Consider the following 12,142-nt stretch of genomic DNA (forward strand, 5'->3'; position numbering starts at 1 on the left):
CCAGGACCCTGAAGACTCTCTGGGTTCAGGAGGAGCTGTCAGGGCTGGTTGCTGAGGCCCTGAGCTTTCAACTGCTCAGGGTCCCCAAGGCTCAGAGGAAGCAGCTGGAAATGCTTCTAGGACATGGGTTGGGGTTTGGGGGGGGATAGCAAGGTAGGTACTAACTGCAGGTGGTGATGGTGGTTTTGCCAAAACGACCTTTTCTGGGTGCTGGGTTTCAGAGCAGAGGAGAGTAGGCAAGGCCCTACTGGTTTGGTGAAGAAATAGGATGAATTTCTGAGATCCTTCAACGGATTTGTCTTTCAGTTCAGGAGCAGCAGGAAGGACACAGTTGGTGGTTTATAGCACGGTTTCTTAAATTTAATATACATTCAAATCCCCTGGGGTTAAAATGCAAACTTCTGATCCCTTAGTTTTAGGTGGGACAGAGATTCTGCATTTCTAACTTGCTCCCAGGTAATACTGGGGCTGCACACTAAGGATTGCACTTTGAGTGACAGAGGCTCAGAAGACCCAGCTGAGACCCAAGACAGATTAAGTGCAAAGTGGAAGATGCAACTCCCTAAAGCCAGGAAGGTTAGGAGAAGCTTGCTTTATCATTGGGCCCTGGGCTGCAAAGATTTGTGGTTCCGTGGTTCAGGTATTAGCAGTGGTGGGAACCCGACAGCACTTCTAGTTCAGTCCCTGTGCGATATGTCGTATGACAGACAAGGAGAAGAGAGTGCATTGGCCGGAGTTACACAGCCTTGGGGTTGGACATTGAAGGACCTTGTATGCAGGCTCAGTTATTTGCTGTTTCTCCTGTTGATGATGATGTAAAGCCATGAGAATATTTAAACAAAGGTATTTTAGAACAGCTCTCTGGTGGAAGGTGAAAGGACCACGTGGGATTAGGAATTAAGGGGACTTCTCAGAGGCTTTATACAGACAAGCAGTCTGATGACAGGGGTCGGATCTGTAGCTTTGTGAATGGAGGGGGACAGACATATTTGAGAGACACCTAAAAGCTAGAATTAATAAGATTTAGAGATCAAATTTTTTTGCAGAGGGAGAAGAAAGAGGAGGAATCAATGATGATCCCTGGTGTGTGGGGCTGGGCAAAAGGATGTATAAATGATGAATACCACCTGTCTTTTGCCCAAGTTAAAAATACAAGAAAAGAAGGAGCCTGGGCAAGGGAATGAGCAAGAAGACGGTTGAATATGGGGGTCACCAGGAGTCGTCCATGCTGAAATTGGATATATCAGTCTACTTAAGTTTCTGAGAATTGCCCCTGAGCTCCTAACACTGGTGTCCAGCATCTCCAAATGCTGTTGGTTCATCTACAAAATGACAATGTTTCTGTTCATCACCCAGGACTTAAATTAAAATGTCACCTCCTTAGCAAAACCTCCCAGACTACGTAAATTGTTCTCCCATACCACAAGGATTCCTTGTCACTGCACCTGCCATTTTCCTTCATATCAGGGACCACGTTTGGTCATTTATATTTACCTGTTGGGATTCTAATTTATTACCTGACTCTGAACTAGTCATTGAGCACCTTAAGGCCAGGGACTATGTTTTGTTCCCGACTTCGTACCTAGCCCAGTGAGCATCACACAGGACACACTTGTGCAGTATTGGCTGAGGGAAGCACAGAACATGCAGAACAGCTGAAGCACCAGGAGATGTTTATTCGAGAGAAGAAAACATCCAAATGACCTGACTTTTTAATTCTATCCTTGAAGTTACACTGAATAACTGTTTCTACTTTATTTAATATTTAAGACTTGTACCATGTGTCCATCAGGACAGACTGTGGAAACCACAAGGAAATGGATCACAAATATACTCCTCCAGGGCTGCCCGTCCCCAACTGGACCTGACTGGTTTGGGAGGTCAACACAGGAGATGTCCAGGTGGAGAGTGGGCCTTGTTTGTGGTACATGGTGGCGGGGTAGGTCTGAGCATTGTATTGGATGTTAGGCTATATGACCTCTGGGGCTCCTTTCAAACCTGAGACTCCGTGATTTCATAATTTTTCTGTCAAACCTTGGGTACTTAACAGGTATAGCCTGTTTTGTTTTGTTTTTTTAGAATTTGGAGGGAAGAACGAAGATTTTAATTTGGTATTTTTTTTAAGCTGAGGCCTGTATGGATCTGTCCGTGTCCAAGAAATATTTATCTTTAAGCTATTAGAAACACATTTTTCAACCTGTCCTTCCAAGGTATCTGTTTGAGAAAGTGAAAGTATGTTGGAGAATTTACTTTGCTCATCACTGCCATAAAAACTACCAATTTCAAGACTAACTAGTCTTCCCTGACAAAGTCGATCCTAGCTGGAATGGTGTTGTAGGGCAACCTCAACACCATTTGTTCCTCAGTTTGGAGAGGACTGGGTGACTGTGCGCCATCAATCACTTGTTCCCACACTCCCCCCAGCCCACCCTTTCAGGCGTCCATTCCAACAGTCCTTTGTCCAGGAGCCGTCCCTTACCCACTTTCCCTACATCCCCCACTTCAGATTAGATTAGATACTGCTGTAGAGCATTGTGTTTCCCTATCACACCAAACTGTAATGGCTTTTAACACATATCTCCCCTTCGGGTCTATACATGATATACGTGTGGGGCTATATCTATCTCGTTTAGCGCTGTATTTCTCCCCGAGGCCTTGCATGTGCCCAGCACATGAAGATGTGTAAGAATGTTTGATAAGTAAATGGGTGGATGGATGGATGGGATTTGGTCATTCTTAAAATTAGGATGGGCACCTTTTGTTTTCATATAAGTAGAACACAGTTCCCTTTTCAAGAGGCAAATACAAATGTTGAATTAGTCAAGAATCCAAGTATTAGAAATACTCTTACCAGAGGCATAGTCCCTTCGAGGAACACTCGGAGGCGCTTTGACTTTCAGCCTGTAGGTAACAACCATCAGACAAACAGTCAGTGGGTGGGACGGCGGTTGGCAAGGCTCAGAGTATAAGCAGATATAGAGACAAGGGATGGAGAACTCATAGAATAATGGCCTCTTTCAGACCCATCGCACTGAAAGACTAAATATATTGAAAATGTAGTGAAGCCATTGATCAGAGGTTTCCTCCCTCTCCCCCCTCCCCAAGGCACAGTGTCGCTGAGACTTGGCGAAGGCGAAGCCAAGTGGAGAAAGGGCTTCACGAAGCCAGAGTACTAGTGAACACTGAGCCCAGAGGTTCAAGGAGGACAAATGATAAATGCTGATTTATTGATAGGAAGGTAAGGGAAGATGTAGTCTATTCTAATAAATAATTTAATAAATGTGTTAAGTAGAAAAATTAGTTGTAATGAGCACTTTGGTTATAGGTTGGACTGAAATTATTTTTGTGCCATTAAACCTGACAAATAAGTGAGCAGTGAGTATCTCTAGGTTGGGACTGTGAAATTTTGCTCATTTAGAAGTTAAACTGTTTTAAGCACTTTCAAAACTACTGTTGTATCTTTATATACAAATAAAATGTTCTGAATATTCACAATCCTTCACCACTCATTAAAAGAAGAAAATTAAAATTACATTTTAAAAATGTATCCCAATTTTTAGGCTTTTTGTAAGTTAGGCAACATCTTCCCTTCCATTATTTGAAATGGGTAAGGTATATAGTAAGTTATTATTTTTAATAATAGTTACCCATTTTATTTAAGAATAATTTACTTCATTAAAAAATTTAAATATATAGCCCTGGCTGGTGTGGCTCAGTGGACTGAGCACCAGCCTGCAAACCAAAGGGTTGCCAGTTCAATTCTCAGTCAGGGCACATGCCTGGGTTGTGGCAACCACACATTGATGTTTCTCTCCCTCTCCTTCTCTCTCCCATTCCCTCTCTAAAAATAAATAAATAAAATCTTAACAATTTTTTAAATATATAAATAAAACCTATATCTGCTATACTTTATTTGCTAAAATATCACATCCTTTAGAAGCAGCATATAAGGTAATCATTGTATACAAAACATATTTCATTTCTTGGGGGAGAAAACAGTTTAGAAATTCATGTTTGATTACAAAAAAAAAACAACAAGATTTATAATCCAGAATTGTAATGTTGTGAAAATAACAATATTTATGTTTGTATAGAAATTCTGCTTTTTGTTTTCCCAAAGGTTCTCATCTCTATTATTTCACTGAGTTCTCATAAAGAGCCAGCAGGATGTGCCAGGAAGATGCAATCATTACACCTATGATAAGGTCCAGAGAGAGAGACAGATGAACAAAGGTGCTGTAGGGAAGAAAAACAAGGACAAAACGGTCTGGTGCCCTAAAACTGGGTCTATTCAAGGACAAGCACAATTTCAAAAAAGCACAGACCAAGTACTGCCCATTCTTGTAATCACTTTGTAAAAGAAAAGAAAGGGCATTTTATTACCCCCAAATGTATGAAGGTCACTGTCTCAGAATAAAGGACAGACTCGGGAAAGGACTGTTGGTCACTGAACACCGACCAGGAACAGCAGATGGGGCGCAGGCCTTAGCAGCCAGCAGCTGCACACCAACCCCAGCACTTCAAGGTCCTTATTTTTTCATTTGGCCATGGACCAGTGACAACTCTGTCACGGTCTTGTGGTAAGAAACCAGTGTGTTCAACCATGCTTCCTCCCTTTGAGGTGGCACCTGTTGCCTGGCTATGAGTGAGAGCTAAGAGCTGCATGTCACTTAGAACCAAAAGGGCATTGACTTCACCCAGGGTATGGACCATGGCAGCCATATTCTCCAAGCCGAGAAGAAACACGGTTTGTCAAGTGTACTTGGGGACAATGGGTGTAATACAATAGAAACTGTCTGGAATGATTTGGGCCCCATGGCTGTGTTAGTATGACTGACCATGGGGTAGACATTTTATACAGAGGCCTCATGCTATTGAGAAAACTGGTGTATTGTAAAACTGGTCACTGTGGACTCGTCTAGAATCACTAGTGATTAAAACAATGACTGGCAGGGTTCTCTCACTTCAATGAGATTCTGAAATAATCAATGAAAGCAATCACACACCTGCCCCAGTCACAGGACAGAACATGATGACAAATTCTCCTCCTCTATGAGATGACTATTGCTCCACAAACAGGAGACCATTTTAACTCTCTTATGATGATCACTTATACATACTGAGATGACTCATTTATGTTTTATAGTCTGAAACACCACAAAAAGTGATTTCTTACATTTAAGTTTAGCAAAGACCAAAAAAGAATGAAGATACTGTGCTCTGAAGGCACAGGGAAATGTAATTTCATGTACTATTGGTGGTACAAGATTTTTGGAAAGCAGTTTACTAGTATTAATAAAAACTTCAAAAGCACAAATCCTTTCACCAAGAAATTTCAGTTCAAAAATTTAGCTTTCGGGTATACTCAAAGTCTGCAGAGGATATTTATTGAAATATTATTTATGACAGTTAAACTGAAAGAAATGCCCCCCCAAATTTTGATTTTATCTAAATTGATGTTACCAAATTGCTCCCAAAAATGTTATGCCAGTTTAAACTCCTACCCCCTTTAAAAATTGTCCAACAATATATAGTTGCATAAATGAACAATAATACATTTATAGTAGACTATCAATCAGCTGTTTAAAAGGGAACATGGTCCCTGGCTGGTGTGACTCAGTGGTTGAGTGCCAGCCTGTGAGCCAAAGGGTTGCTGTTTCAATTCCTGGTCAGGGCACATGCCTGGGATGCAGGCCAGGTCCCAGTAGGGGGCATACAAGAGACAACCACACATTGGTGTTTCTTTCCTCTTTCTCCCTCCCTTCCCCTCTCTAAAAAATAAATAAATAAAATCTTTAAAAAAATAACAGGGAACATGTTTTATTTTCACATGTGAACAAAGAAAGTTGTCCATGAATAGCATTAAGTAAAATCACCAAAGCAAGTTGGTAGAATGGTTTATGTAATATAATGCCTCTCATGATGAAAATGTGTGTGTGTATAGGTATGTATATAGCTATGTCAGTGTATACATATATAGCTATGTCAGTATATGTATGTGTGCATGTAAGTTTATACATAGAGTTTATACATAAGTGTATACATATACCAAGCTCACACTTAACAATGTTGATTTCTGGGGAGTGGGTTAAAGTGGGGATATGAAGGAGTGGGAGATTTTGACTTTATACAACTCTGAACTCTTTGATTCTCCCCCACCCCACCAACTGCAGTGAATCTATATTACTTTCTTTAAAACAAAACTTATAAACTTAACAGAATAACATTTCCCCTTTCCTCTTGATTTAGGTTTTGAGTGTCAAATGCAAGTAGATACAATTTAATGTATACTTTCCATTCCCTTAAGAAAGCTTTAAGAGTTTTTGGTGTGCAGGAAGGTTTACAATTCTAGTTTACCCTCTCCAAGTGCCAACTGAAAACACCATTGAAGGCAATAATTGAAAAAGCAGAAGTCAAAATATGGAAAACAGGAACTGCATCCTAAAGAAGCCAGAGCTGTGTTCTTGGAACTTCTCTTCTGGATTTCTCCAACCGTGTCCTCGTGGTCCTTAGCTAAATGGTTTTGGAAGCTGATTCTCCTGCCTTAACAAACGTCATTTTGACATTTGCTCAGTACCCCAAATGGCATCACTCACATTTTGAGCAGTGTGGGGGGCGAGCGAAGTGCCCCAAGAACCACCCTATTCACTCATCATGTTTCCTGATTGTGGATCTGAGCGCCGTGGACTCCAGCCATGAGCAAAAATGGGCTACATGCCAAAGAGTTTTCAACCCTTCACTCAGGTAACAGAGAACTAGGTTCTCTTCCCCTGGCACAGGCTGGCATGAGATGTTATTTGTGTAAGTGCTCGTACGGTGCTATGAAGTCTAACTTACTTTTTGATTTTGTTCATTATTCCACCTTCATTGTTCTTAATATCATGGACCATCTTTTGAAGTTGTCTGTAAGACACAAAATTAAACATAAACTATCAATAACTAGATTGATTTTTTAAAAAATGTCTTCTGGCCTTCATGAAGAGCAGGAGAGATAGAGAGAGGGAACCCTACAATAAAACCCCACATAGCATGAATCATGTTGTGTTTATTTAAGTTGAATTAATTATATTTAATTAAGGAGACCATCTGCTACTTTAGGAAAAGGAAAAGGTGACTGATCCTGTGATTCTATAAGGAAGATGGTCATTGGGCCACGTCTCCATCTGTTGGATGCCTGGGCCAGTCTCAGGTGGCTGTGGAGAGGAATTCCGATCCCCAGGTCCATCTGCTCTGAGGAGACATGTGAGGCCGAAGCCCTCTGATCCTATCACAAGCCTCACTGTTTATCACCTACTGTCCTTCAAGCTCCTATGTTGCAAGGATAGGGCTACCTTGAAGCACGCAGGATAGGCTGAAATCAGGCCCAACATTTTTTGTTGTTGTTGTTAACTTTACTAAGTAGAATCTGGAAAAATTGTCATTTAAAATTTGCACACATAGAGAATCCATAAAATGACTAGTGAGTCTGACTGCACAGGTATTTGAAATTTCTGCAGAACAAAAAGCAAGGTATACAAAATCAAAAGACAATTGACATGCTGGACAAAATATCTGCCACTAATAATAATAAGAATAACTGCAATTTTTTATTTACAAAGAAATCTTACACCTCAGGAGAAAAAGATGAACAATTCAAAAGGAAAATGAGCGAAGGATGTGAACATACAGCTAACAGAAAAGAAAAGCACGTGTTCAACAGACCAGTGAAGAGGTACTTAACATCAGTTATAGTTAAAGAAATCTAAGTCAAACAATGTGATGTGTTCTGCCTATCAGACTGGCAGAAGTTGACACGTGTGGCAATACTCACGGTTAATGAGGGTATGAGAATACAGACGCTCTTGGGCATGTAAACTGTTACAGTTGATATCTGTCAAAATTTAAAATGTCTATGCCTTTTGACATAGAAATTCCACTGCTAGGAATTGCCTCATGAATGCAGTCATAAAACTATACCATTATGTAGACATCACATTATATACATATAAGCATTAGAGGTAATAATACTAATCCTTTCTGTCTCCTCCCTAAAAAGCATGGAAACAACCTAAACGCCCATCACTCACTAAAAGGGAAGTAGTTAAACAAACTTTGATAAAACTACACAATGAAGTAACACAGACCCATTTTAAAAAATCTGTATTACTGATGTACAAAAATCCCCAAGAAACATTAGATCATACAAATATTAAGAGGTTAAAAAATTATAAAAATCCCCAAGAAAGATTAGGTTAAACAAAAATTTAAAAGGAGAAAGAAAAGAAGAAGGGAGGACAGTTCAGGATAGTGTGCAGCCCACGCCTTTTCGTGGGGAAAAGGACATACACACGCACACAGGCTGCTACGTACATAACTCTTTAGAAAGGTACTCAAAACATCATTAAAAGGTTGTTTTCCAAGCCAACTGCACACAAATTAGAAAAAGGTGCCCCTTTTTTTCTGGGTGGTCACGGCCTGGTGGCAGGGCAGACTGGTGAGCAGATGAGGGGATTCAGCCCATCGGTCCTTATAGCCCCTGTTGGCCCTTACAGCTGGAGAGTGAGGCTGAGTGGCTCGGGTGGGGGTGGGGGCGGGGGCTTCTACTTTATAAAAAGGAGACTTTTACTTTGCAATAAAAATTTTTCTATACTACTTGAACCTTCATAGCATGACCTTAGTATATCCCTTTTATTATCTGTTTTGCACACATACACAGAGAAAAATGTTAGCCAGGTTGAAGTATAGGGCCATGTTTTGAATTCTTCCTAATAATTTGCTGTATATATTTTTTTTCACATAGTTCTGCCTTGAAAGAGTAGGACATTTGAATTCGCCTCAGTTAAGCCTTTCCTTTGTTCTGAGAAAACTATTTGATTAGGTTCTTCAGTTAACAAAATGAAAAGATTGTACACAGACATTGTACCTGGAGATTTCTCTGATTCTGGAAGCTAGGCCTTCTGTCAGGTGATATGAATAATGGTGCACAATTAAGCTCAGTATAGGGCTCTGAATCCCTGTTGGTTGGGGGATCTGGGAGGAATATTCTCTGGCTCTGTAGGGTTTAGAATGTGTAGGCTGCAAAGCTTTTCGGTGCAGATGGAGCTGTTTAGAGGATGAGAGACAGCTTGTCAGGGGCCTGGCCTGGCCTGTTGGCATCCTCCATTAGGTGATAACTTGAGGCCAAATAACCCACCTACGCTGATGTTCTGCCATAGTTGTTTACTGGAGCCATCGGGCACCAAGGCAGTGGGGTGAGGTAGACATTTCTACTCCTCACCATCTGGGGAAAAAGGAGATTCTCAGAAAAGGAATGGGAACTTAAACTGTGATTTTAGGGAGCTCTTTCTCCTTCTAGGTCTAATGACTGTTAGGAGCTAGAGTCCTGAAGAACATATACAAGCTGGAAGGATATTCAATGGTGGGGAGATGGGGAGGGGGAGGGGGGTGGCCCTGAACTTGAGGATAGGTCTGAGCTTCAGTTCTGAGAAGAGCCATACCCAGCGCCATGGCTAGGTATTTGCAATGAGAGCATTCCTCTGTATTGTTCCCAAATCTTTAGTAGTGTCCTGTCGTTACTGGAGCCTGGCCTCAGTGGGGCTATGGGGAGGGGTGTGTTCCATTGGCAAGGAGGAGTGGAGCATGGAGAAAGGACAGGCTGGAGGGTGGAGGTGAAGGACAAGGGACACCTTTTTTAGGACATCCTTAGGGCTGCATCTTGGGGAATTATCTACATAACTAGGGGACCCACCTTGGGGCCTAACTTGGGATGTGGGTAGGGGTCAGTGCCCAGTTGTAATTTGGATAGCAAAGGAAATTTGATCACATTTGATATCCCCAGTCACGGAGGCTGGGCATATTGATCCCATACATGTGAACTCAGCAAAGCACCAGCCTCAGCAGCAGAGAAAAGAATGGAGTGAAAGAAAATGGGACCACCTGGCCCATCAGAGACACACAGAGGGTCTTCCAAGCTGGACCCTTGAGTTGCCTCAGAACCCTACAATATTGTGCAATTTGTTCACATATATGCTGAGGAACTATAGAGAACCTCTGAGATACAGGAATGAGGGACAATTAGAAATAGGAGGTCTGGGTGTAGAGAAAAAGATTGAGAGACAGGTTGAAATGCATTGAATGGGAGGAAATTTCATCATTTCAAATGAAGATCAGAGGTCAGCTGTGGGTGTAAGCTGCCCAACTGCACGGAGTGTCATTAGCCTAAGTTAATGCTTAACGAGGTCAAAGGGAAGAATGAGCCAGAGTAAGGGATCCTGTTAGAAGCTTGTCAAGAGCTGGACACAGGCAGTGTAATAGGGATCCAGGGGCTGATATGTAAGCGACTTTGCTATAGGTGTAGATAAACATGTTACTTGTTGCCAAAGAGTTTAATGTTAACTTTGTCATTTGTTCAACTTGGTATTTGACGCTTCTCAGCATTTGCTTTTTATCATCTTACTAAATTTATTATAAGTATAGTAAATTGTTAAAATGTTTCATAAACTATACGTGTTGTGTTGAAATGTTTTCTTCCCTTTCTGCATCTTGTTCACACAAATCCTGGTGTCCACTGACTGCTCAGTTATGGCTGCCGAACTTGTTACCCGGTGAAGCACAGCGTCCCCCAAACCAAGACAATGTGATGGTCCTCTTGACTCATTTGATCGTGCGGTCTCACGCTGTGTGGCGCACCGCTTCCCCGCTCTCTCCTGCCATCTGCTCCGTTTCAGAGTACTTTTTTCTACTATAACTTATACCATATGAAGTGACAAAGGAATATGCAGCTTGGCTGTCCCAGGGGAGGTTGCTCTGGGTTGAAACATCAGTTGCTTCGCTGTGATAAATCGAGTGTAGCTGAAAACAGGTCAGACGTGAGACAGCTGCGCTTTGATTAGCCCTTCCAGAGACAACCTTCCATGGCCGGGAGAAGGATGACAGAACCACAGTGTTTTAATCTTTTGAGGTTGTGAAGAGACGGCCATGTTCATGTAGCAAAATAAAATGAACAAAGCTTATCCAATATGTCTTTAAATAATATTAATATGTAAGTTTTAAGCAGTCTAGCATTTCAGCATTTAAAAATGGTGGACAGGTCATTATAAGTAATTACTATTACTTGTATAAACCAGATCAAATTTTGTACTCTCTTCTTGGCTGTTGCTTTAAAAATTTTTTTTCAGTTAGTGTCAAAAAGACTTAGTTATTTAACAGCATACTACAGTAGTGTGACCCTAGCTGTGCCTGAATCTCAACAAATTTAGATCTCATTGATGTACTGAGAGGACAAATCATCGTTTGAAAGTTACTAGCAGGTTTTGGGGTTTTTTTGCCTGCAGAGAAGTGGCTTCCTTTGGAATCTGACAGACCTAAACTGCATTCGAATCACTTGGAGGGCTATTGAAGTGTAGAGTTTCAATACGTCCCAGACGTTTCTGATTGGGTAGGGGGGTCAAAGAATCTGTTTCTACTAAGTTTCCAGGTAGCGCAAGAGCCACCACGGAGCTGTGGGATATGTAAGCGGCCCCCCAGGAATCCCAGCATCTCAAGGGCAAGAAATCTGTAAAAGTGGGAGGGACTACTGTGATTTGAATGGCAAAAGATAACACGACCTTTTTTCTTTTCTTTCTTTTTTGATGTCACAGGTAAGTAGAGGCTGGTGGCATAGGTTGTATGGTTTTAAATTTTATAACTTTATTTCTGACTAACGTATAGTTTATGCTAAGTGAAAGAACCCAATCTGAAAAGGCTACATACTGTGTAATTCCAACTGGAATCTGGAAAAGGCAAAACTATGGAGAAAGGAAAAAGATCATTGATTGTCAGGAGTTTGGGAGGAGGAAGGGAAGGGTGAGTGGGTGAAACGGGATTTGTAGGGCAGTGAAACTATTTTGTATGATGCTGTATGGTGGCTACATGTAGGGATGTCCAAAATTTGGAAATCGTACTTTAAGATGTCAATTTCACCCATTATTAACATTTAGTTGAAGCTTTCCCACTTTTTATTACACATGTATAACATGTATAATTTCACACGATTAAGCTCATACTTGACATTTTGTAATCTGCCTTTTCCACTTGAACATTTTTATAAGCGAGCACCACCCTTAGGCATTGTATGCTTAGCCAACTGGTCTTTTCTTTTTTCATTTCAAAGGGACTTTTATTT

General features: G+C 41.2%; 1 protein-coding gene across 2 annotated transcripts in view; it reads right to left on the reverse strand.

Annotated features, from left to right (window-relative positions):
• The window catches only part of BLNK (B cell linker), a 74,792-nt gene that overhangs the window by 43,434 nt on the left and 19,216 nt on the right, over nt 1-12,142 (reverse strand). The window contains exons 2-3 of one of the 2 annotated variants that reach the window (XM_045854119.1): nt 6,838-6,903; nt 2,852-2,901 (exon numbers count right to left, since the gene is read on the reverse strand). In XM_045854119.1, the coding sequence (XP_045710075.1) occupies nt 2,852-2,901; nt 6,838-6,903 (116 nt within the window). Of the gene's footprint in view, nt 1-2,851; nt 2,902-6,837; nt 6,904-12,142 lie in introns of those variants that run through there. The other variant, XM_045854120.1, reaches the window with a different exon arrangement.

Source organism: Phyllostomus hastatus, unplaced genomic scaffold (genome assembly GCF_019186645.2).
Source record: "Phyllostomus hastatus isolate PE091 unplaced genomic scaffold, TTU_PhHast_1.1 phas_scaffold_1066, whole genome shotgun sequence".
NCBI lineage: Eukaryota > Metazoa > Chordata > Mammalia > Chiroptera > Phyllostomidae > Phyllostomus > Phyllostomus hastatus.